This window comes from Scomber japonicus, chromosome 15 (genome assembly GCF_027409825.1).
Source record: "Scomber japonicus isolate fScoJap1 chromosome 15, fScoJap1.pri, whole genome shotgun sequence".
In the NCBI taxonomy this organism is placed as follows: Eukaryota; Metazoa; Chordata; class Actinopteri; order Scombriformes; family Scombridae; genus Scomber; species Scomber japonicus.
The window spans coordinates 23252974-23277985 of record NC_070592.1 but is presented as its reverse complement, the minus strand read 5'-3'; the positions used below and the strand labels follow the sequence as shown (position 1 = coordinate 23277985).

The 25012-nt window shown below is 39.1% G+C and overlaps 1 protein-coding gene across 1 annotated transcript; it reads left to right on the top strand.

Annotated features, from left to right (window-relative positions):
* The first annotated feature begins 16534 nt into the window (after nucleotides 1-16534).
* nrsn1l (neurensin 1-like) lies at nucleotides 16535-18798 on the top strand. The gene is made up of 3 exons (XM_053334755.1): nucleotides 16535-16594; nucleotides 16691-16843; nucleotides 18394-18798. The coding sequence occupies exons 1-3, from the start codon at nucleotides 16535-16537 to the stop codon at nucleotides 18796-18798; spliced, it is 618 nt and encodes a 205-aa protein (XP_053190730.1).
* Nucleotides 18799-25012: the final 6214 nt, after the last annotated feature.

The following is a 25012-nucleotide window of genomic DNA, read 5'->3' as shown; positions in this document are numbered from 1 at the left end:
GTCCAGTAGGAAAACAACAGTGAAGTTTATCACATCATTCCAAGAACTGTAGGGGTCCGTCATACTGGGCCCGTAGAGGACAGGCATCGAACTTTATTATGCATTTAAGTATATTCTGTGTGTTTATGGTTGTACAAAAGGTCTGAAAATCTACAGCGATTGCATGTCTCAGAGTGCACAGCTGCTGCATTAGATCTGTCCCTGTGGGATAGCATGCATGAGTGTGGGTCTCTGCGGAATAGCTAATGCATTGTATATATACATGTCTGTGTGTAAGCGTGTGTGTGTGTGTGTGTGTGTGTGTGTGTGACAGGGTGTGCGTGACTTGGTGCGTGTGCTAGAATATTTATCAAAGGACAACTACATGGACTAAAAGCATCAAATAAGCAAAGACTTCATACTTTCACATGCATGTGCCATTGGTGTGTCAGTCTCATTGATTCCAATCATCTGCATGACACTGGAGGCCAGCAGCACAGAAGACAGAGAAGAGTGCCAAGTGGGAGATTATTCGGAATAACATACAGCTTACTCTGTGGGAGTCCTGAGTAAAGTGAATGACAGCATCAGAACAAATTGTGATGAAATGGTTGCATCACCCTAACTGATAGCCCTCTCTATACTTGGTATCCTCTCCTCCTCACATGTATGATTCATATAGATACATGGAGGATTTCTTCAAAGCTCTCACATGTTTATGAGTCCATAACATCTGATGCATTCATGTTTACGCTCCCAAGCCACATTTGACATTTTCTGGATATGATGAATCATTAATGATGACCTCAATAGGCTTTCACATCTTTGGCCCACAGATCAATAAAGTGGTTAGGGGAGTAGGTCAGCGGGTCTCCAGAGCAGTGGCGGTTTTTGCTATGGGCAATGTGGGCAACCGCCCAGGGCGCAATCTACTTGGGGGCGCACAAGCGCTCTCAAAAAAAAAAAAAGGAAAAAAAAGTCCGTCCTCAAAAAAAGAAAAGCGCGCCCTCAAAAAAAAATCGCCAGTTTTCTAGACTAATACCGCTCATTTCCACATCAAGTTGGTGCAGTGGGCGATGAGGCGCCCCTACTATCACGTCAACTTGCTGCGGAGAGTCATGTATACAGGTTGTGTGTGTCAGAAGAAAAGGCAAAGGGTGCGGGGGGATCAACTTGCAACTGCAGAGGCTGTGAGCAGGTTGTGAGTGAGTCTCATTCTCAGAGGAAAAGCAAGGGGGGAGGGGGAATACACTGACCTGTGATGATTATGATCCCAGGCCACACAACACAAACTGCTGCTTCCAAATAAATAGTAATACATTTATAAAATTAATACAGACCCGTTATAGCTACATGTAAGTTATTGGAAAATGCAATAAATAAATAAATAAATAACTTTACACCTGCACTTTCATGTGGTGAAGCACTCCCTGATAGCAATCTAATCACCCACAAAACATTTTAATGCCAGTTGTAAAAAGGGTAAAAGTCTGTCAGATTACGTTAATTATTAGTATTTTTCATTTATTTATTTTATTTTATTCATTTGTATGATGACGGATGTGTGTAATGTACTTTGGTGTTTACATACTATATTTCATTTATTTATCTTATTTTTTGTGTGATGAAGGATTTGTAGGGAGGGGCGCCGATAGTCGGTCCGCCCAGGGCGCAAAAGTAGCCAGAACCGCCTCTGCTCCAGAGGTGTCAGTCAGTGTGTGTGTGTGTGTGTGTGTGTCTTTGAGCGTGCCTCCAAACAGTCACACCCAGCAAGCGACTGTAAAATGTTGTTGCTAATTGGCGGCCAAGCGCGGCCCTGTCTCCGGCACGACGCTCCGGGGCTGGCAGAATTGCGGCTGGTTTTCCAAGTTTTTTTTTTTTCCAAGCAATCCCTGCCTGCAAGGCTGTGGGAGTTCAATCCATTATTGATCAGATCCAAGGATGAAAGCAGGAACGCTCAGTGGGGACTGAGCATCTTTGGCCCCACACAGAAATAAAAAAAAACAGCCTTGACCGCCAACTCAGTGTGAAAAGAGACAAGGAAATATCTTTTTTAATTCATATTGAACTCAGCCTGAGAACTGCAAAATCTCCAAAGTAAACACACTGTAGTTATGTTTGATGAAATGCTATGGATTTTCACTTCCTTAACATTTAGAAGCACAATCCTCACTGAGATTTTTTTGTAACCAGATGATGACATTGTATTATGCGCTGCTTTGCCAGCCTTGGCAGCAGCTCAGCTCAGTGCTGTTCAATGATTCAGCTGTGTAGAATTGACCTCCACCTCACCTTGGCAATACTCCCCAACCAAATGGACGTTTGGCAGCCAGAACACACACTGGATATACAAGCATGTGTGCACGCTGGCGATAACACACACCGAGTCGCAGAAATACACAGACCCACACGCACACACACTCTGGGAAAGGTTACAATGCTGCTTGAAACAAAGGGGCAGATGGTTGACAGTGATACAGTGCCAGCAGTGTCGAGGTAGTTAAAATATGCATTTCTGCTTGTGTGTCTGCATGAATATGTCCTTAAACATCTCTCAGAGGTAGTTTTTAATGTTCACCCAACATCAGTCTAAGTTCTACCAGCAGTGTTTTGTTTTTTTAATGATGCATGTTTGTTTTGGCCTTCTCTTGTTTCACTCCTGTCTCCCAGCAAAAGCAAAGTGCTGTGCCAGAAGTTACTGTACTGTAGTAAGGGACTGTATGAAAATAATTAGTCTGAGGAGGCTGAGTGATGTTGCACTATATTAAAAAAAAGAAAAAAGTGAGGCCCTTCTTTCTCCCCCTCCAACAGCTCAAGATGATATAACAGTGAATTTGCAGAATTTGTTTATCATTAACAACTTAAGGGCATAAAGACTTCAAGATGGTGTAACCTAATTTACCCTTAAAGTCACCCTCCACTGAAAAATGTGCTTTTCTTCTTCTCCTCCCTACAGTTGAGCTTCATTGTACAAAGTGTTGTGTGTGCAGAGTTTGACACTAGAAGGCTTTTTTTTACATTCATCTGCTGAAGGTAGAAAGTTTATCTGTGCTCGTTTAAAATCTGAGTTTAAGGGGGTGGACCTATAAGTATGATTTGTGACATCGCAACTATTTCAGAGCCAATCATAGTTCACTATTCAACTTTCATGTGAATGTGTGCGGTGGAAAAAGAGGGACTTTTTAGTGAAGTAACAGACTGTTTGTGTCCCACAGTTTAAACTGAAATGAAAACTATTTGCATATTTGTAGATTCTGTCATTTTTAATAAGGGAAAAACAGTAGATGCCATTTTAATGATTTTAATAGGAGAACTGAGCTTTTTGTTAGGGGGCTGAAACAATATCAGACACAGATTATTATTAAAAGTGTTTTATACATCTTAAAGCAACTTGAATAGATTAATGAGACAATAATTTTCACACAACCACCATTTGCTAAAAATATATGTTGTCCTCTCAGTGTGGATAAACAAACCTTTATGACTTTTGCTGCACACAAATGCCATGTTTATGATCTAACACAAAATGTTTCATAACTCTTACTAAAAATCTTAGAAAAGGTAAAAACAAAAATCTTCACTTGCACTCACAAACAATTTGGAGAACCATTCCTTCAGCAAAATGAAACCTAACCTAACTTCCCGCTTTTCTGATCCCCTACCCCCTCCCCACTCTGCTAATAATTTTCCCTGAGTCCCTAATTTACTTTGAAATTTTATAATGAGCAATAAACTCAACTACCGCTGGTGTTAAATCATCATTTAAGGAAATAGACTCATTTGCAGTCTTCAGGAAATGAAAAAGCAACTAAAAGTACATGAGTGACATTTTTTATTGCATTTCTCTATAATTACTTCCTATTGAAATATATATATATATGTATATATATATATATACATATTTTTGTTTTAATTGGCTGACTCAAGCCCTCTCCAACCAGCTGCTGTACCTGATTTCTTCTATACATGATTGAGATTGTCCACTCTATGTCATTGGTGTATTTGATGGCCATCCACTCTAATCCATCCTGGGTCGTTAGCCTTGTCTGCAAAGCTAATCATCATCTCCTCTGGCTCAAGTTAGCCAAAGAGAGAGCATCACCAGAATGAGACAGTTAAATATTCATGTCCCACTGCGGTGTAATATCCTCCTCAATGATGTTTGAACCTTTTGACCCGAGGTAATCAGCAGTAATCACACGGTCACACTGAACAGTGATGAATTTGATCACTTGAATGTTGAGTCTGATGAGCTTTTGACACCGCTGAGTACCGTGAATTTGGGCAAAAAGCTCAAACAATAACCACTTCACATCCAGCACATACACATTCGTCCACGCTCAGAGGCAGGGTTCCTGGTGACAGACAGTTAATTTCACCCTCAGGCATCTAGGTATGACATCATTCGATTAATAATGGAGCAATTAATTATGACCTATTAGACTGATGAATTCGATTAGATAGAGAAGAGGAATGTAGCCATGTGATAATATTACACTAGGATACATTAATGACTTCTTGGAGCAAGGTGGAGGAGGTGTAGTATAGAAAGGATATGTGCCAGTTTGCAATGACATACAGTCAGCTATCTAATTATATCAATGATAAATGGCGTTATTGATATGATAATGATTTCTTGCCTCAACAGAGCAAAATATTCCACATAACTGTGTTGTAATGTGATTACACCTAAACTCATGAATCCATATTGTGAGACTTTGATGTCTTGCAATGTGACAGCAGACACCGTCTTAAATGAAAGTTTCATATTGATGACACACTTAGCTTCATGGAAACCACTGGTGCATTCAATGTATCTTTGAAGCAGCTGTTTGGGAGGCATTTAATGCATAAAGATGTCATATGTTGTATGACTTTTAAATATGTATGCTGTTGTTCCGTCACACTAGAAAAACAAAGATGTTTGCAACAATAAACATGATTATTTAACGTTAATCTACATACTGTCCTCAGTCGACATTTCGTCCTCTGGTTTCATTTTTTGAAATCACACTAGTGTCAGTGTCAATTTAACAGTGTTTGTATATTGAAGCTTTGTTGGACTCTGCATAAGAAATAACATCAAAAACTGTTTAGACTGTGAAAACAAAAGTAGGTTGTTCAAAGTTTAAGACACCGGAGTAGGGCTGGGTATCGGAACTCAATACCTTTAAGGTATCGGCCTAAAAACATAGGACTATTTGTATGGACTTACTCACAGCCAATCAATATAAGCATTCTTCAATTAATAAAAATTAATAATTTGAAGACTTTCAAAATGCTAGATTGTTGGATTGTTTGATTGATGTTGATGTGGTGCTTTGCACTTAACTTGTACTGCCTGAGTCCTTATGTTTCCTTGCTGTATGTTGGCTGTTTTTGTGAGAAGGTGACATTCAATTTCCCCTCCAAGGGATTAATAAAGTACTTCTATTCTATTCTATTCTATTCTGTTCTGTTCTGTTCTGTTCTGTTCTGTTATGTTATGTTATGTTATGTTATGTTATGTTATGTTATGTTATGTTATGTTATGTTATATTATGTTATGTTATGTTCTGTTCTGTTCTGTTCTGTTCTATTCTATTATTATATTCTATGCATTGGTGTAAAAATCCAATCATTTAGATGTGGAGGAGTGGCATTTTATGCAATTTAATGCTTCTATTCACATGATGGGTATCGAATGAAGTACTGAACTGGTATCAGTATCACTTTAAGGGTACTTTGGTGCTGGTATCATCATTTTTTAAATGATACCCAGCACTACACCTGAATGGAAATCACTTTAAATGCAGCTCACTGTCTTTTAGATTCTACTACAACTCCTACTTAGTTCAATAATATTTCCTGTTGAAACTGATTTATTTACCTCTAGAGTACAAGAACTTTGTTGTAGCTCGTATCTGCTGGGCGTTAATAGTTGAATACATTTTTAAAAGGCTGATAACATTTCATACTGGGCTGTTACAGGCTACTAGCACTGACTGCCCCTCTACACACCTCCTCCACATCACTACTAACAAACACCTGCAGAGCTGGAGCTGACCTGCGAAGAAGAACATGATGTGTGCGACCTTGACGCAGGGAGTTTGGACTCTCACTCTCACTCGATGTTATGACTCATCACCTGTAAGTTAGCGGCGCTTCAGCGCATTTATAACTAATGTTAGTATAAAAAAGTGAAGTCCAGAGCTAGAACTCAGCACACAGGTGCTGAGGTTATCTGTTGATCAATAGAATGCAGGAGAACTGCTTTGTGTTCACGGTGTCCTCTGAAAACAACAATAATCACAGTATTGACGGTAATGGAAATGGTGATGGTATTGATTCTGTCAGCATGTTTAACTGTGGTAAATAGTAAAAAAAAGTACACCTTCACATTTCCAGTATGCTTCATCATGCTGTTTTAATCAAATCAAGTGGGGATCTTCCAGAGTTACAGTGTCTTTAGTAATAGTAGTAATTCCTTCTTTCTTTCTTTGTTGTTTGCGGGACAGTGTTTCAGCACATAAAGGGAATTCTGTCTTAAAAACACAGTCATTTTGGAAGATATCCACATGATTTGATTAAAACAGCCTGCTGAAGCCTCATGCTGGAAATGTGATGGTCTGCTGAAGCCCCATAAGAGATTGGGATGTATTATGACACAAAGCAAGGATTTTTGTCCCCCATTGCTTACATTGTAAGTGCATTAGGTAAGGGTCTTTTAATGGCATGTATAAGAAGGAAGGATGATAACAGCAGCTAAAACCAGTGTTCAATGTGTATATGTTCATATGGGTGCCTGACTTGTTTTAAAACAGATTTGAAAGTTATGACTTAAGCTGTTACTAAAGCAGCTGTAAGGAAGGTGTCTAAGAGATAAAAGCTGAAATTATAACGCTTCAAATATGTATGCTGTTATTCCACTGTGTGGAGACTCAACAGAAACAAAGGAACTTGATAAACTCAAGCACACACAAAGCCCTCGACTGCATTCCACTGACATCTAGTGTCAGATTTGGGAACTGAGATAACACACAGCGTCTGACCCCTTGCTGGTGTGTGTGTTTGTGATTGTGATTGTGTGTGTGTGTGTGTGGCTGTGTACCCCACCGCCACCACTACTTCCAGACACATGTTTTCCACTTGCCCATACATCAGTGTAGTCTTATTGATCTGCTCAATATGACCTTGAATGATCAGACAACTGGAAGCGCCTCGTTGGAATGAAACCCATCCATTCCCTCTGTCTACTATCTGCCGCTGTAATGACTTGAGGGAAGACAGGGAGGAGAAGGAGCCCAGTGAGATAGACCCCTGAACCAGTCAGCTCTGCAGTGGCCTTCTGTCGTGGCCAGCCTCCCCTCCAGGCACAGTCTGTTCCGGGTAACGGAAGAGAAGTGGGTTAGTCTGTCTGAGAGGCACGAGATGAGACGTGAGCTGGGTAATACTGTATATCGAATCATATATATAGATAGTTGGATGGAGCTCAATCCTTAGTAGGATTATGTAAGTGGATTTGTTCCCAGGATAGCCCCTCATCTGAATACAGAATATAGTGTATTAAAATGATAATCAGTAGATGAGTGATGAAATGTATCCTCTTGGGGCGAAAGATGAAGAGGAGCCATGCTTCAGGGCCTTTATGGAAGGAGGTTTTAGTTGGGTGTGTTTCATCCTCTAACATGCACAATCTAAATGGATATGTAAAACATTTTTCCCTGCAGCATGAAACATGACTAGAACTGTTAATAATAATGATTTTATCCTAATTTCAAATCACTTTCATGATGGCAAGAATCAGTATATAGTAGTCAGTTTGTGCCTACTTTTAACTCCTTTTACTCTTTACAGTTAACTGCTGTGTAAATATGAGGGTTTATATGCTGGTCTGGGCCACTTTTCAATCCAGGATCACTGAGTTTGAATGTACCATGGCAAGTAGTGGAAGACCTGGACCCTCTTTAAACATTTAAAAACACACTGTAAAATAAAGCTAAATGAAATGGATTTATGCTCCATATCTGTGACTGGTGTTGACAGTACTTTTTGCACAGGACATCCACCCAAATCCCAAATATGTCTTTTAGTTTGTTAATAACAGTTCAACAGGGACTTTGACCACTAAAAACATCCATATGTATGATAACATGCTGTATATTTTTTGTCTGTGAATCACATTTTGGCAAACAAATAGAATATTTTATTTGTTCATGCACTGCCAATATAAAAAAAATATACAATATTTCCTTTTTTGGTGTTATTACAATGTTTTATGGTCATTTCATCACCTCTATTAAATGTGTAAGTCCCATTTGTGGCAAAGGGAAGGGGATTTGGGATTTGGGATTTGGGAAGGGATTTGCCACCTCAATACTTTTTTTTACATGTTGGGTTTTTAAATAAGGTTAGAAGAAAAGAAAAACATATTTAAACAGAACAAAAATGGTTACAAAAAATGTTACATTTACAGGAGAGCAGACCCAAACCATAAAGAAATAAAGCCAGTGTCAACAAAACAAATAAGTAAGGGACAATTATGAGGTCTTTCAGATCATTTTCTTGTATATTCCCATTTACTGCTACTTTTTATTCAGTTTCTGAGCCAAAAATTACTCAGTTTATGAATGTATTTGACATTTAAAGTGGCTAGTTGCTTTTCAGATTAAGTTCTTCCATACAAAACGTATAATATATGACCTAGTGTAACAATTAATCTGCCAAAAAGTATGTTTGGTTTTGTTAAAATTACAGCCCAGCCAACATTGAAATGCTGCACATTAATGCATCTGCAATAATAATCCAAGTTTAATAATACAACACTGCCTGGATGTTGAATACATTTATTTTTGATACTTATATTTTGCTGATAATGCTACTTTGACTTAAGAAACATGAATAAATGCAAGACTCTCTTTTATGACAGAGTAGTTTTAGTTCTTTTGAGATGTGAAATCACTTCCTTTACTAAAGTAAAGAATCTTAATAGTTCCTCCACCACTCACATCAGTAAACAAATCAATCAAAGCACCAGTCAAAACATTTTTCAATAGTGGTAGCTGTCCACATCTTGAAAACATATGAGCACATGATGACAGCTTTATTTTTGCATTTCGTCTCCACTTCCACTGTCTGGAAATCTAATTATAGTGAATACTGCACATGCACTACTTAACAATATTTTAAAAAACAGACTTTACCTTCCTGACAAGCACAAGTGAAAAGCATAAAGCCCAAAATGAGAATACATTTAAAAAGGTTTTGTGAGGAAAGGGTTTACAGCCCATATTGAACAATAACGAGAAACACAGTCATGCAGTCGCACATCAACACACACACATACACACACTCCTCTGCCTCTTCATCATAGCATGCGACACCTGACGGCCCATTAGTTCCCAAAGTGCTATTCTATTCTATGAATTCCTCTCCTTATAGAATATTTAGACTCTGTGTGTTTCCCTCCGCTTGTCAACATGGGATGCATTATTCATGTTAATGTGCCATTATCTGACGCTCTGCGTGATGTAACACAGCCATTCTCTGGCCCTGCACCCACAAACATATCCAATGACCTTCTGAACTGTGCACTGCCATCACCCTGCCTCCAGCGCAGCAGCTACTCCGCTTCATATAATACACTCAGAGAGAGCAAATTTGTGCCTGACAGAGGCTTTATTGTACAATTAAAATGTGTGCTTACTAAAAGCACAGCTACTATTGGAGATAACAAAAGATTTGAGGTTTTAACACAGCTTGAGCGCATCCGTAACCGTGCACCTGCTTTTAAGAATGAGATAGAGAGCGGCAGAGAGAGTTTAACCAGCTTTTAATTATGCAATTAAAAAGGTATGCCTGTTTTTGAGATAGAGTGATGTATCCTGACTGTGTGCTTGAATTGAAGAGAGATATGACACAAGAGAGAATAAGAGGGAATTGGAGGTAACAAGCCTTTAGTGCAATTAAAAGATAATTCAAAGCCTGCCTGCTTTTCAGATAGAAAAATAGAATGATTCTGAGTTTTAAAATACCTTTTGTGAATCCATAAGGTATACCTGGGTATGAGATAGAGAGAAGAAAAGGAAAATGGTAGTTAGTTTTAACAATATGGTAAGATTACAAAAAAGTCATGGTTGAGTTGAGGAGAGAAAAAGTGAATGCAAGTTGGAATAATAACAATGTTATGCGTTGAAAAGGTATAAGTGGTGTTTCAGAATTGAGGTAAAATGAGAAACCGGGGAGGAGAGAGGAAAATGAAATGGATTGGAAACTTTCTCCATAGGTTTGAATGTCTCTATGCCTCGATTAGCGCTCCGCTGAACTGCCAACTTGTCAAAAGTGTCTTGCAGTGCATGCTGGGATAGCCGCCGCTGTTGCCTACCGAGCTGATAAGGGTAGAGAGAAATGACAGACTTCTCCGTCATCAAACCTAAATATTTGGAAAATGGTTTACCCACTCTACTTGACGAGCCAATAAATGAAAGGCTTTTCACAACTAATTAACATGATGGCTCGTGTGTGTCCCGTGATATTGACAGGCGGCTTTATAGGCTGCCGGTGTGGGTTGATGCAGAGGTTATTTTTAAGATAGACCAGCAAAATGTATAATTTATCACACTAAAGGATAACTCTCCCAAGCCAATGAATAAGGGAAGTAATAAGGGCAGTAAGGCATGCAGCTGAAATGACTGATAATGCTTTACAACAGCTTCTAAATAGAGTAGATAAAAAAAATCCTGTTTGCACATCCTCTTAAAGGCAAGTGTAATTATCTGTCAGCCAATCAACACCTAGCACTCACTTCCTGTGTCTGACCTTGCTGGACTTGTAACCATGGAAATTTTTTCTCTCTTTGATAGAGCACAGCTTGGTCATGTGTGTGTGTGTGTGTGTGTAGTGTGTGTAGTGTGTGCATGCGGAGATGAATGACAAACAAGACCAGTTTTCCATGTCTTTCTCTCACCAGGGCACCTTGGAAACAGTCTTATCCTGCCTTTTATGGCTTACCATACTGTGTCCCAATAACAAATATGCAGGCATGATGAACCACTATCCCCATGCACACACATGCAACACCACACACAAACACACTCTTATTCTGCTTGGTAGCAAATGTTCTGTTCACATAGAGATCGGATGGATATGTGAAAATGACTGTATTTGTTTTCTTTTCATTTGGGATCTGTTATGACAGTCTGCATAAATAATGCATCTTCAGGAAACAGTGAAATATTTACAGATCACATATTGGCAGGATGTGACTGTGGATTGTAAGTGGCTGTATGTGTCTGTGTGTGTGTGTGTGTGTGTATGTGTGTGAGAACATTATTTTTAACATTATTTCTTCTATGGATTGTGCCTCAGAGTGAGCCTGTCTTTAATGAGAGTTCCAAAAACATTTCTTTCCCAGAGACATTTTTAGTTTTGACAGCTGTTGTAATGCAACAGTCAATTTCAGTACACTATCCTGTCATATTGCCATTTGATGGACAGTTTAGAAACTCTGAGAGTGTAAAAAACAACAACAAAAAAACAACTACCTCCCAAATAAAAGATCATTACAGTAATTTTGTATTCCTTGAGGATGATACTCAATGGTAATGTTATTATGATACAAAAGGATAATCCTGCAGAATGAAGTTGGTGCTATGTCTTTCTTAATGCCATCAAATCTCAAGAACAGACCAAAACCAACAATGAACTGAACAAATGATGAACATGGGCGCTATAGTTTAAAATGAGTGAATCCCACACACACAATCCCGCTGCCATAATTGCATAATACTAGTGTGTATTAAACCGCAGCTAAAATAGTCCTCGGGATTATCCATATGTTCAAAAACAACCACTGTATATATTATTGTCCTGTTTTCATTTTAAGTAGGGATGAAAAGGGTTTAGGCTCAGTGTCACAGCCAAGGAGAAGGGAAGTCAAGCAGTATTGAGCAATGGACCAATGCATGTTTTTTGGTATTCACTAATCCTTACAATCCTAACAGGATTTGTTGACAATGACAAAAAATATAAAATAACACCAAACTTATCCTTCAATGTATTAAAAATGATTAACAATGAAGACAGAAAGAATCAATATAACAATAAAGCAGCTTCGTGGAAGACATAGAATAAAATGAGTCCCAAAAGTGTACCCTGTGGGACCCCACATGTAAGATCTATTAAAGATTTCTGCATATTGATTTACCACAATGGAAATTTAGGAGTACTAGGCAGGGAGGGAGATTTTTTATAGCTGAGACTGGACATAATGAATTTAAAAATGATTTAAATGTGGCATTCCCCTACACTGGCCACTAAAATATGTTTATCTGCATTTCCATTCCTAAAGTTAGACTAAACAAAGAATGGATAACCGGAGATCACACCCGTATGTGGCTGTTGAATATCTCATTCCAAAACCACTGGGTTGAATAATGTTGCTATAACAGATTCTGGTCTTCTGGTTTCAGGCTGTCTACAAGATTTTGGAGCTGAACATGCATGAACATTAATGATATTGGACACTAAGACCTAGTTTGTATTTGGTGTGGGCTTGAGGTCAAAACTCTCTGCAGCCCAGTCAAATTCTTTCACACCAAACTCAGAAAACGATTTATTTATGGACCTGGCTTTGTGTACGGTGGTTATTGTCATATTGAACCAGGAAAGGATTTTGCCCAAACTGTTACCAAAAAGTATACACTATTGTCTAAAATATCATTATGTTCAGTAGCATTAGATTTCCCTCATTGAAACTAGAGGTCTAGTCCAAACCATGAAAAACAGCCACAAACCAGAAGGACATAAAAGTATGTTAAAATACTTTTGACCATAACGATCACTTAAAGCCTATTGGTTAAGATGATGGGCAGTTTGGGAAAAGGTTGGTTGGTCTGTTAGCTGGATGGTTTGAGTTCAAGACACGGTCACTCAAGAAAAGTTTGAACCAATTCCAAAGACCCTGTGGCCAAACACCAAAAAGCCCTTTGGACTAAACTAACTTAAAAGGGATAATATCTAGACAGGTGCCGAATGTGCCAGCGGGGGGGGGGGGGGGGGATCATACAGCTCAACTCAGCTGAGTTACTGACACTATTGATGCTACAGGAACAGTAACAAATATATAGGGAGTCTTAATCTGGCGTTGCTATAATACCTCTCAGTACTCCTTTAGGCGGGTATAATCTGTGATGCCCAATAGTGAGTTTAGAGTGACTAATGCTTTAATCTCCCGTGGTATATAGATCCATGGTTTGTATTTTATATTTTCCTATAGCACTTTAAAGTTTAGTAGTGAGTATTACTGTAAAGTGTGCAGTTCTGTTTTAATAAGGAAGAAGGTAAAGATAATGAGGAATAAAGAATTTGATTTATCATACAGACATAATAATAAAACCCAATGCCATTCAGAGAAAAAAGAATAGTTATGACCTCCACTGGGTAATACTCATCTAAATTTCTAAAGGAATGACATCATATACCACATGTTTCTGTAATATTATAAATGCAGTGTGTTTGTAGGTTTGGAAATTACGAACCAACATATAATCTTGCCTGAATTGGGTCACCTGGATACACTTTGAATGATCTCTGAATGTGCCTGAAAAAGAAAGGATTACAGGTTAATAGATGAGAAATATAATCTAAACTTCACGTGTTTTTGTTTTTTTCCCCTCCATCTACACGCATGCTCAGTGCCTCCGCTTCTCTGATTCACATCAGCAGCATCGTTGGAGATCCACCGGTCCGACAACACATGGATCCCCAGTGAGAAGAGCGAGCACTCCGGCCAGGGGGTAAGACTGAGTCCTTCAGTGGTCGTAAAACTCGGTTAGGCTGAAGAGGGAGAGGGGGGCAGCTGCGGTGGTTAAAGGAGGGGGGGGGGGTAGAAAAACCTGAGACTCGCTGTAGATGAAGTGCGATGGAGCAAAGTGTTGGAGACTGAGGCTGTATATGGCCGCGATGACTCACTGATGTCCAGTGCTGGCGGTTTGTTTATCTGCGCTGGATTGAAACGACCACCTTATGATTCTGTCTGGTTTAATTCAATGTGACCAGCCAGTCGAGACGTTATCATGTCTTATTGTGAGCAAACAGCACAGGAAATCATATGTGAAATCCTAATATAGAGATGAACAGCAAAGACACACTGTTGATTATTTTCATAAAGGGGAAATAACGTGCTTTTTTTTTTTTTTGGTAAAATGCAATTTAACCGGGTTGAATCAGGACTAATGTGCTGTGTGAGTCAGGGGGAAAGTTGGAGCAAACTTGAAGTACCAGCACCATGGACAGCGCTCTACGTAAACAGCCTGAAGTGGACTGATGTGGTAGCGCATGAATGATTAGGTTAATAAAGAACACAGTTCCAAAGCATAGCCTAAGATGAATGAGTTTTATTTTGAAACAAAATACAGCAATCATTTTATAAGCTATGAAAAGTCACATAAATTCATGAAAAGAGTTGGGAAGGTTACTTTGGAAATGTAATAGGTTACAGATTACTAGTTACCCTGTTTCAATTACTTAAGTAGTGATAGTAAAATAGTAAGTAGTAAAGTAATGTAACGTATTACATTTGATTACAAATGTTTTCAACTGTTAGGGTAAGTGTACGCATTAAGCACACCAAAACGTTCAGGTTCAGGTGTTTTTCATGGATACCGACACAATATAAGGGAGATCATTTCTTAAAAAGAAAGATTTATCTCTCATTTGAAAATGTATTCATTAGTTCATGTAGATTTTGGAATATAAAATAAAGATAGTTATGAAAAAAGTCAAAAGTCTGGCATGGGCTTCATTGGTACTGTGACACCATTTAAGCCCATGTGTGCTCCAAATAAGCCCATGTCATGATTTATTTACTAAATATAAAAATATTGATTTCCAAAAATTAAAAACATCAATATATGTATTATATGTATGTACTATACTTCAGATGTAACCCACTTTGTAACTGTAATTTAATAACACATTTTTTTCCCAGTAACTGTAAGGGATTACAGTTACATTTATTTTGTAATAATTACGTAACACTGTTACATGTAGCTAGTTACTCAGCAACACTGATCATGACCAGCATACTCCAAACATCACTAACCAACTCACTATAATGGTCAAACTCTCACTTAATGGTGGAAGAAGTAGGCAAAATGTACATATTGTTAAGTTTGGTCTCTTATTATTCTATAGCTTACACTGTCTAATTCAATAATAATACATAATAATACATAAGCATATGAATGTTGTAGCTGCTAATCAAAACTACTTAACATGGCACTATAAGTAGCTATCAAATAAGCTGAGTGGTGCAGTAAGGACAACATTTCTTCCTCATATTTAGTGAAGTATAAGTGTAAAGAAGCATTAAATGGAAATACTTAGGAAAAGTATTATTATCTAAAAATTGTACCCTGTGCTCTATAAATGTATTTAAAAAGAAAGCATGAATGTAAATTAAAGTTACGCTATGTTAGTTATGACCTTCGTCGTGCCTCGTTATTTAGTAAATTAACACTCGTAATTGTGTCGACGCTCGTTGTAAATAAAGTCAGAAAGGTCAGGTCATTTGGAGGAGAAACTAACCCAGAGAAAAAATGAAAATGGAATATTAAAGCCTGTAAAAATGACACTCTTGGCTGATGAAGTCTGGCTAGCATCATGTGTACAAGATAATACTGCACCGTGTAATTTAGGCCTAATTCACACCAGCCAAATGAAATTGCAAGTATATATATATATATATATATGCTATTTTATCTACTACTCTTTTCTTTCACTTGCTGCTATTGTATTACACAGAAGTTCTTTTTGTTGGCATGAAGAGTATATTCTGTTGTTTGTTCATAGTAGTTTTGTATACACCCCCACAATCTCCAGTTACAAGGGAACCAAGGCTTGTAAACACAAATCACACAAACTCACAAAAAGCTTCTTTTATTGGACAGACTTTGGTAACAACTCATCCTGTCAGCTTCACAGATTTAAGCAATAAAGGCTGAGTTCAGTAGCTATGAATTTACCTGACCAGGATGTTCTCTGTTTGATTTTTTTTTTTTTACATCCTTCGGTGATTGTTGTGTGTCTTGCGTGTCAGGGTTACGGTTCAATTTGCGCTTTGGTAACTTACTGAGTGATCCAGGCTGAGATCAGGCATGTGTGACAGCTTCAAGAAGACGGAGAATGAAAGGAATCAATCAAACCGCCTCATGAGAATAACAACAGAAGGACATGTGTGCATATGCGTATGAGGAAGACTGGAGTGCGCGCGCTATTGCATATGTGTGACTCATCCGTGGGTGGTAATAGAGTCACCTCAGGGCCATGGTAGCCGTCAATCGTTCACATGCTGCAACAATAAGTGGGGCAACCTGGCGACGCGGCCTGAGATTTATGACGAGTCTCTGAGGGGAAGGTTTTATTGAGGGAAATCCATATTCAGCAGATAAACAATGTTTGTGCTGCTCGCCGACGTGCGCACACATCAATCTGCTCCAGATTTTGCATGTGTGTTACCGACAATTTGTGTGTGTGTGTTTTTTTTATTGCAGGTGTACAAGCTGTATGAGGTGTGATGGCGCTGTGCTCCGAAGCCTGTGTCTCTGGCTCAGGAGGGGAGTCTTCTGGCAGTGAGGTGACTACATGAAAGAAAGACTGTTTGGAAAATCCTTCAGTATAACCATACTTACTGACAACATGTTTGTTCTCTTTGGTCACATTGTCCTTAAAGGCAGGTTCTAACTGTCTTCAGTTTGGGGTTCGTTCCTATCTGCACCACTTCTATGAGGAGTGTTCGTCCTCCATGTGGGAGAGAGACCCGGAGGATCAGGGGTTCGTTCAGAGCCAGAGGTCAACCCTGTGGTGGAACTCAGCAGTCTGGAAGGTAAAAGTTCCAGCTGTTTGAATTGACTTGATATCAGAAAGCACTACACAAATAAACCTGCATGTACAACTAATCTCTTCTGATAACCTCTTTCAGAATGTTTTCTCTATCTGTATGACCTCTCACTTTACTCCATCCCTCCTTCTATGTCTTTAAATTACTGTTTTTACATTCAATTCAATGATCTGATTGACAAAAATATGATTTCAAAAGCAGTGTAGGCCTATAAAACACTCATTTTTAGAGAAAGTAAGAGCAAATGTTTAATAAATTAGCTGTGGTCTTAAACCATACCATGAGATACACTGAAGGTAAACAGTATGAATTTAGTCAGTCCTACCCTCACATTTCATATACATCACTCACTGACTGATAAAACATAATAATGATTCATCCCACAGCTGGTATCTGTCTCAGGAGACGCACACAGGAAGTGATACATGCTATTTTCAGGTTTGTTTAAAACATATAATAAATGCAATTCCCAGTGAAAGGGGTCGAGTACCTTTTATTAAAGCTTTTTCAGGACTAAAATGCTCACTCATACAATACTATCAATGATACACTTACAGTAAGAAGCCATGTGTTTCTGTCAAGGCCAGCCCATGTTTCACCACTAACCTACAAGCTTTTGTCATTTCAGTCATTTAGCTGTTAAGTTAACGTTCCTTAAATAAGCTGAACATAGATGCATGAAAGCAAATATCTAGAGTACAAGTTTGAGATATTTTCCAATATAAAACAACTACAGCACAATCCACACATGCACGGTTTACCTGTTGAAATGTTAAAGCAAAATAAACGCTACAGTTACAGTATTACCATTACATTACTGTTATATACTATCTTGTTTTCATGCTCGAAAAAGAAAAAGTGTTGTGTATTTTTGCGATGGTAATAAAGATATGACTGATTGACTTGAAATTGGTTTTAAAAAAGAGACATAGAAAAAGACTTCATAATGTAATTAGCACTTTGCTTGGCAACTGCATAAAATAATCGTACCTGTTAAGTGCTAATCTGAGGCGCACTGGGTATGTAAAAGCTTTTTTTACAACCATTATTAAACTACGTACAGTTACAACTATATACATTGTTGAGGATTCAGTTGTAGGAAAGACACTTAAATTACTCTATTTCTCAACTGGGAGTAGTGAACTGCCCAGTTGTCCATTCTCTTGTCATTGCCAGGCCTGCCATTCTTTTCACCTGCCAGCAATGAGTGTAACAACTCTAAGAATTCTGATATTCTTTCTCATTTATTATTTACTTGTAAAATTGTGCATACAGTGCATTTTAAGCTGTTGTCTCTGCATGATAAACTGCAAGCAGTAGTGTCGTGCTATTTCTAGCCACATGGTGAGTGCATGTAAGCCTCTGTCTATTTGGCAATTTGGGGGTTTTTTTCACCATCACAAAGAGCAAAATGACCTTTCCTAATAAGAAGTGAAGAGTGCTGAGTAAAGTGGGACACATATTGAAAAATAGGCTTGGCTTGCACAAATTGGCACACTTAAGGGCTCTATCTTTTCCCCTCTCTCTCCATCCAGGTGTCCTTGGCCCTGGGTCTCTTGATCCTGACTGCAGGTATCGTCAGCCTGTCGGTCGGTTACGCCACTCCCCATAAAATCGAGTCGTTCGGAGAGGGAGACCTGTTCTTTGTGGACACCCAAGCGATCAGCTTCAACAAAGGGCTCCACTTCAGCACCGCGGCCGGGATCTGGCTCTCCTGCCTGGGCTCGGCTCTGACAACGATGGGGGTCGTCATTTGGATCCTTCCCAGGGCCAACTTGAGAGAGAGGCTCTTCCAGAGACTGGCGAAAGGGGAATTGGTGGGGTCGAAGTGGAGAGGATTTAGGCATGCAGAGGATGTGGTCACCAAGCCTCCAGGTACAGAGGAAGGGAAGATACCCGTGACACTGTCGAAAGTGGAAAATGTGCAGCCTACTTCTTAAAAAGATCCCTGCTGAGCTACGTGGTGATCAGGCTCTTGTTCTAGTCCCGGGGGCCTCATTTACAAGGTTTTGCATTAAATTTGATCCATACAGAAGCAAATATATTTTAGCGTGCAGATTACTCACATAGTATGGGTGTTGTTTATGACCTGGATATTAATGTTCATAATTCTTAGTTATATTACTTTATCAGGCAAAAATCAGGCATTAAAGTCACGACTTGATTTAGATTTTGAAGAATAGATCCACATTAAATGTTATAAATGAGGCCCTGAGACAACTGTAGTTGTTGACCATAGACTGTGTTTGTGCAGTGCACTAGTGTTATATTTTTGGAAAATACAGTGTATAATGTCCACCTAGATACTCAGAGAGCAGAATACTAATGACTGATGGTAGAAAACTATATGTTTTTACCTCCCACTTTATAGTCTTTGTTGTATTTTTGCTCAATATATTTTTTATCAATGTTCTTTTTTTTAAATAGCGACGGTATCAGCTTTCCAAGTAGCTTGACAAAGTAATGATATTGCATGAATTAAATAAAAGAACCTACACTCACTCTTAAAAGGATCTGTGGACATTCAGACAGGTGCTCACATGCAGAAGAGGTTAAAGGGGAAAAAAACATCATAAACAAGTCTGTACATTTTCACATATCACTACTAATGCTCAGCCCATTGAACACATGCAGAGCCACACACACTAGCACTCACCTACTCACCCACACACCCACACAAATTCGTGCTCCATTGACAATATCACCTATTTTCTCCCCTCTGTAATCTGGCTTCGTAATTGCCTGCAATCTGTGTCTCCAGGCAACAGTTGGCCTTCAAGTGCTCTATTTTCAACTCCGAACAAAGACTCTTTTCTGATTGGCCCATTACTTCCCCTTCTTGATTTTCACACCAATCAGATTATTGTTTACAGGTGCAACACACAGTAGTAGCGAGTAAGTGGGGAAGCATTGAGGTGAAAGGAATTTGCACCGGGCATCTCAGAGACCACCTGTTGGACCGGTCCTCCAGTTTAGTTAAATTAGTTTGAAAAAGAAAGTGCAAAAAAAAAAAAAGAAAAAGAAAAATTAAATAACATGATGTCCTGGTTGGCTACCTTCACTGATTCCACTGGATGTTATTCTTGGTGTTTCATTGTTCTATTGTGTTAATGGTTATCATGAATAGTGGAATATAATGAGGGTCAAGTGTCTCTGGTGCAAAGCAAATGACCAAAATAAACTTGTGATCTGCATACCTAAATTATAGTTGTGTTTGGCTCTATTTTGTCATTGTGTTCCACAGAGGCCAGAGTGTAAAACTGTAGTAAGGGATATTAATGCTGCTTTTAACCCTTTTAGCTCATTGTTCAGGTTCTCCAACCAACACATTGGACCTTATGCAAAAAATGTCATGTTCAAGTGATTTAAGAGAATTTGAGCCATTCAATAATGCTCTTGTATTGAGGATTTTCTCTCATGGCCTTTATACAGGGAGAAATGTGAAAAATATTTGGTTGCCAATCCTAACTGGTGGCAGTAGATTGCACTGTATGTATGACAGGTCCACCGACAACAGATGTGGAGCTTGAGGGAGACAATTCTGACAATTTAAGAGCAAATTGTCACACTGCCGCTGCTGATATGACCCACATCTACAAACAAACCAATCAGAATGCAAATGACACAGACTACACTGGCCGGCACATTTCATAAGTGCAATTTTTGTATAATGTTTAGGGGTAATAACAGTGCATTCTGGTTGTACTCGGAGGTCAGAATTCCCAATTTCTCAGTTGGAAATTGCAACGGGAACACCCCCTGAAGTCAGATGTCTTAATCGGAAAGTTGGAGGAACCTTACCAGCCTCAACCTCAAAATCCAAGATGATAGCCCTGTGAATCAACAGTGTGAAAGCTGTGGTAATATCCTGTTTATTAGTACTTCTGACTTATTTGCGTCTCAATAAATCAGTCGTACGGACAGCTCTGTCCAACTTCTATCTGTGGACATGTTTGTACGGTTAAAAATACAGCAAAATGTGTTTTTATCATCTAGCATAGCAACAAATGGCTAACCTGGCTACAATGGTTTTCTTACTTCTAACTGGAATGAATCAAACACGGGTGTGATGTCACTCCCAACTTCCGAGGTAAACGGAACGCAGCGTAATACATCTATGGCATACAAAAACCAAAATAATGGAGGTGAAATAAAAAATAAAAATCGTGTGACTTTGCTGCATTTTTAAAAACACGTGAGCGTTGCAGATGGATGATGCGAGCTGATGTCATGCCTCTGCTTTCATTTACTTTCACATTTACATCGCAGAGCTACAATTCACCATGCATTCAGCACACAATCTGGCATGCCTCAAATTAACATCATACAGTCTGACACTAGACACGTCTTTGCACAATGTGACTTACATGCTCATCGTTGTCACACTGTAAAAAAAGAAAGGAAAAAAAAGGCTACTTTACATATGACCAGAATTAATGAATGATTCTGGCATTGTCATCCAAGACATATATAGTCTGTTTCTCCAAAGACGAAGAGCGCTTGTTTGTTGCCTTAAGACATTCCTGACTGGTCTCAATGTTCCACAGTGTGAGGTTGTTTTTTTTTTTTTACTCTTGGGTGACATTTTTGTGAATGAAATTTGCTGACAATTTGCTAGCATTGATTATGCTAATGATCTAATCTCATGAATATGCACCTCCTTATTTACAGATGGCTCCCATCAAGCTGAAGTTAAACTTTATGAGAAATGTGTGCAGGTAAGTTTGATATGAGCAAGCTGTATGGAAAAAAAACCTGATAAAAATGTTGCAGCATTAGGCTCTTTGACTTTATGGTTCAGCCTGAGCATTTACAGCCCTCTTATATAACACTACAGGCAGCTGTTTGCAGCAGACAAGTTGAGTGTGTGCCACTTTTCCAACATAAAAAGAGAAGATTGCCATGAGTGGGCGGTGAAAAAAAGTTGCACATCTAGCAACCTAAAGACTCTTAGTAGCTGGTAAAGAAAACCACAGCAAGTGAAGATTGAACTTACATCATTCATCAGTCAAAACTTATCTTGACTGACTGATCGCTTATTTGCTTTGTGCAGAACTTTAAAATGCATTGTCTTTGTGATGTTAACAGTAAGTCTTATACTGAGACCTCTCCTTGGCAACAGAGCAAACTGCATCTAGTGATGACAATGAAGATGCAGTTGAAAGCCGAAGAAAAAGTGAGGAAGTGGAGTTTATTTTTCAAATCTATGACTTAGCAGTCAATAAAAGTTTTTTTTGGGACATGACCTGTGAATCCTGCAAGTTTTTCTCAACTCCTGAAAAAGTGACATTTTATGTCTGTGAGTTTTTAATCCCTAAAGATATAAATAGTATTAAAGAAGAGTGAAACTATCAGTCATGCACTTTGAATTAAACAGTTACCAATCATTTCTAGTGTTTGTCCAATAAAAAATAAAAAGGAAGAATGAAAGAATCAACTAGTCAGTAAGAAATATAGGGAGCAGAGGTCTTCATGAGTCCATTAAGTTCTGAAAAACCCAGACTGACCCTGGGATCCAAGTTGGACTGGGTCCAAATTTGCGAATACCTCTAATGTGTAGTGTGAATAAAAGTAAAAGTGCAACAGTGAGCACTATAGCTTACTAATGAAATCTGCATTTGAGATGCAGCTGTATGGGCAGGAGGGTGTGTGTGTGTGTGTGCGCATGTGTGTGCGCATGTGTGTGCGCATGTGTGTGTCTGTGCGCATGTGTACATGTGTGTACTTATGTCTCTATGAGTACATCGTGTTACTTTGATGAGATGAGTCACAGCTGTGAGTGTGACTCATCTCATCTTGTCTCCCAAGTCACACACTAACAGGACGGCCACCAAGCATCGGCAATCGAGACAGTAGACACACACTTACACACATAGACACACTTGTTCTAGGTCGTCTATTTGTTTTGCAGCACTTTAACTTTATGCTTTTTTTTTACTGGTGTTAGTTCCAAAACCTTCTGAAGTAGTCTATATTATGCAACTGCTGGACTAACGGACCTACGGTACATCATAAGCAAGGTGAATATGGTTTTAAACACTGAAATTATGTATATTGGGTGCTTTAAAGCTTTCTTATAGAGACCCCCCCTGACAACTGCTGTAAATCTATTTGTTTAAATGTCTCCCTAAAACTATCCTCATCAAAGATACACGAGGTTTGTTCATCTGTTTTCTAGATCTTCCTCCTTTTCTTTCTTCCTGTGGCAAAATCATTAACACATGCCTGCCTATGAGCTTGCCTCAGTGCCATCACAGAAACATTTTTTTGTCCTTGTTGTCAACATGCTCCTTTCACACCTTCGGCACATGTTTGCATGGCTGATTTAAGCATGCTGGGTTTATTAGCAAGTGTATGTAAGTGCATAATGAGATAGAAAGTGGAAGCGGCAGCAATGTTTCCTGTGAAGATGGAGGCTGATACGCTCCACTGACTGCAAAGCTGAGTGTGAGTCACACTGTTTTGTGAGAGAACGCACAGCCGAGGACTGGGCTGCAGTCTGCTCGGCTGATTGGCAGACCCATCCATCCCAGTGTGTGTGTGGGTGCTGTATCTCCGGGTGCCTGCGAGCCTGCTGCACTGATATGATACTGTAACATCTCATCTGCTGTGGAAGACAGATAGGAAGCTGGAATGTCTCTCAGCTAGTGTGTGGGGTTGGGAAGCCACTCCGCGCACAAAAATGGTTCTTCTGCCAGTCGTCTGGAAAAAATAAATCAGTTGCATGGCCCATATTTTATTTATTTCAACTTAAGCAGGGAAATTTGATTGGGACAGAATATCTGTGTGAGAAGAACATGTAAAAAAATAAATAAAAAAGCACCACCATAAAGCAATATGAAATATGAAAAACTGTCAGGTTGAGAGCAACAATAGCTTCTTGATGAAGGTTACAGGCCCAAAATGTATTGGATACAGTTTTCAAAGGGAAATAAAAGTGTAAATAACAGCTCTGTTGTTTGTTGTTTGGTTGTTTGGTGACGCTTTTTCTCCTTTTCACACATATGAAGATGCACATGATTGGACATATTTACATCAAAGCTTTCACATAGGTTGGTAGCAGAAAAACTTGTTTCCAGCCATGTTAGCAGCTCTATGAAGCTGTACGCAGGAACAGTGATGATTTTAACTACATACAAACATCAGCATGCTAATATGCTCCCAATGGCAATGCTAAGTATAACATATTCCATGTTTAAATGGACTGTACTTATATAGCGCCTTTCTAGTCTGTGCGACCACTCAAAGCGCTTTACATGACAAGTCATTCACCCTTTCACACACATTCATACACTGATGGCAGGGGCTACCACGCAGGGAGCCAACCTGCTCATCAGAGGGATCTAACCATTCATTCACATTCACACACCGTTGGCACAGCAACAGGAGCAATTTGGGGTTAAGTGTCTTGCCCAAGGACACATCGACATGTGGACTGGAGGAGCCGGGAATCGAACCACCAATCTTCCAATTGGAGGACGACCGCTCTACCTCCTGCCCCACAGCCGCCCCACAACTGTCTTAGTTAGCCTGTTACCATGCTAACATTCACTAATTAGCGATAAACACATGGCACAGCTGTTGCTAATAGGAACAGGATTCATTTTGGAAGGTATTTGATGATAATTTTGACCTGTTGATGGCGCTAAAGGAAAAAGTTAAGTCATTGTTATAAATCTTACTGAAAATTATAAATGTCAACCTCATGGTGGCGCTACAGGAAAGGTCAGGAGATTAGCAAAGTCATGAGGATCCATCCTCTCGGACCCATGAATGTCTGCATGAAATGTCATGGCAATACATCCTGTAGTTGTTGAAATATTGGAGTATGGTTCAAAGTGGTAGTATGGGACCAGCCTACCTACCAACAGTGGCATCACCAGAGCCATGATGCATGGCTAAACATCAGCAAGTAGATTTCAAAAGATTTTATTGGTCAAAGCAAAAAGCAGAGATACTGTTTTACACCACTGGCAGACTACAATATGACAGACCACAGATGTTAAACTGAAATTCTATAATATGCTGTTTAATGGGCCTAAACGTATGTGTGATCTCTTACATAGAATACTGCGTACATGTAAGAAAGATTTGTTCAGGCCCTTAAGAAAGTTGTTATTATCATCTACTCACATCCTTTCTTGCAGTTCTCAT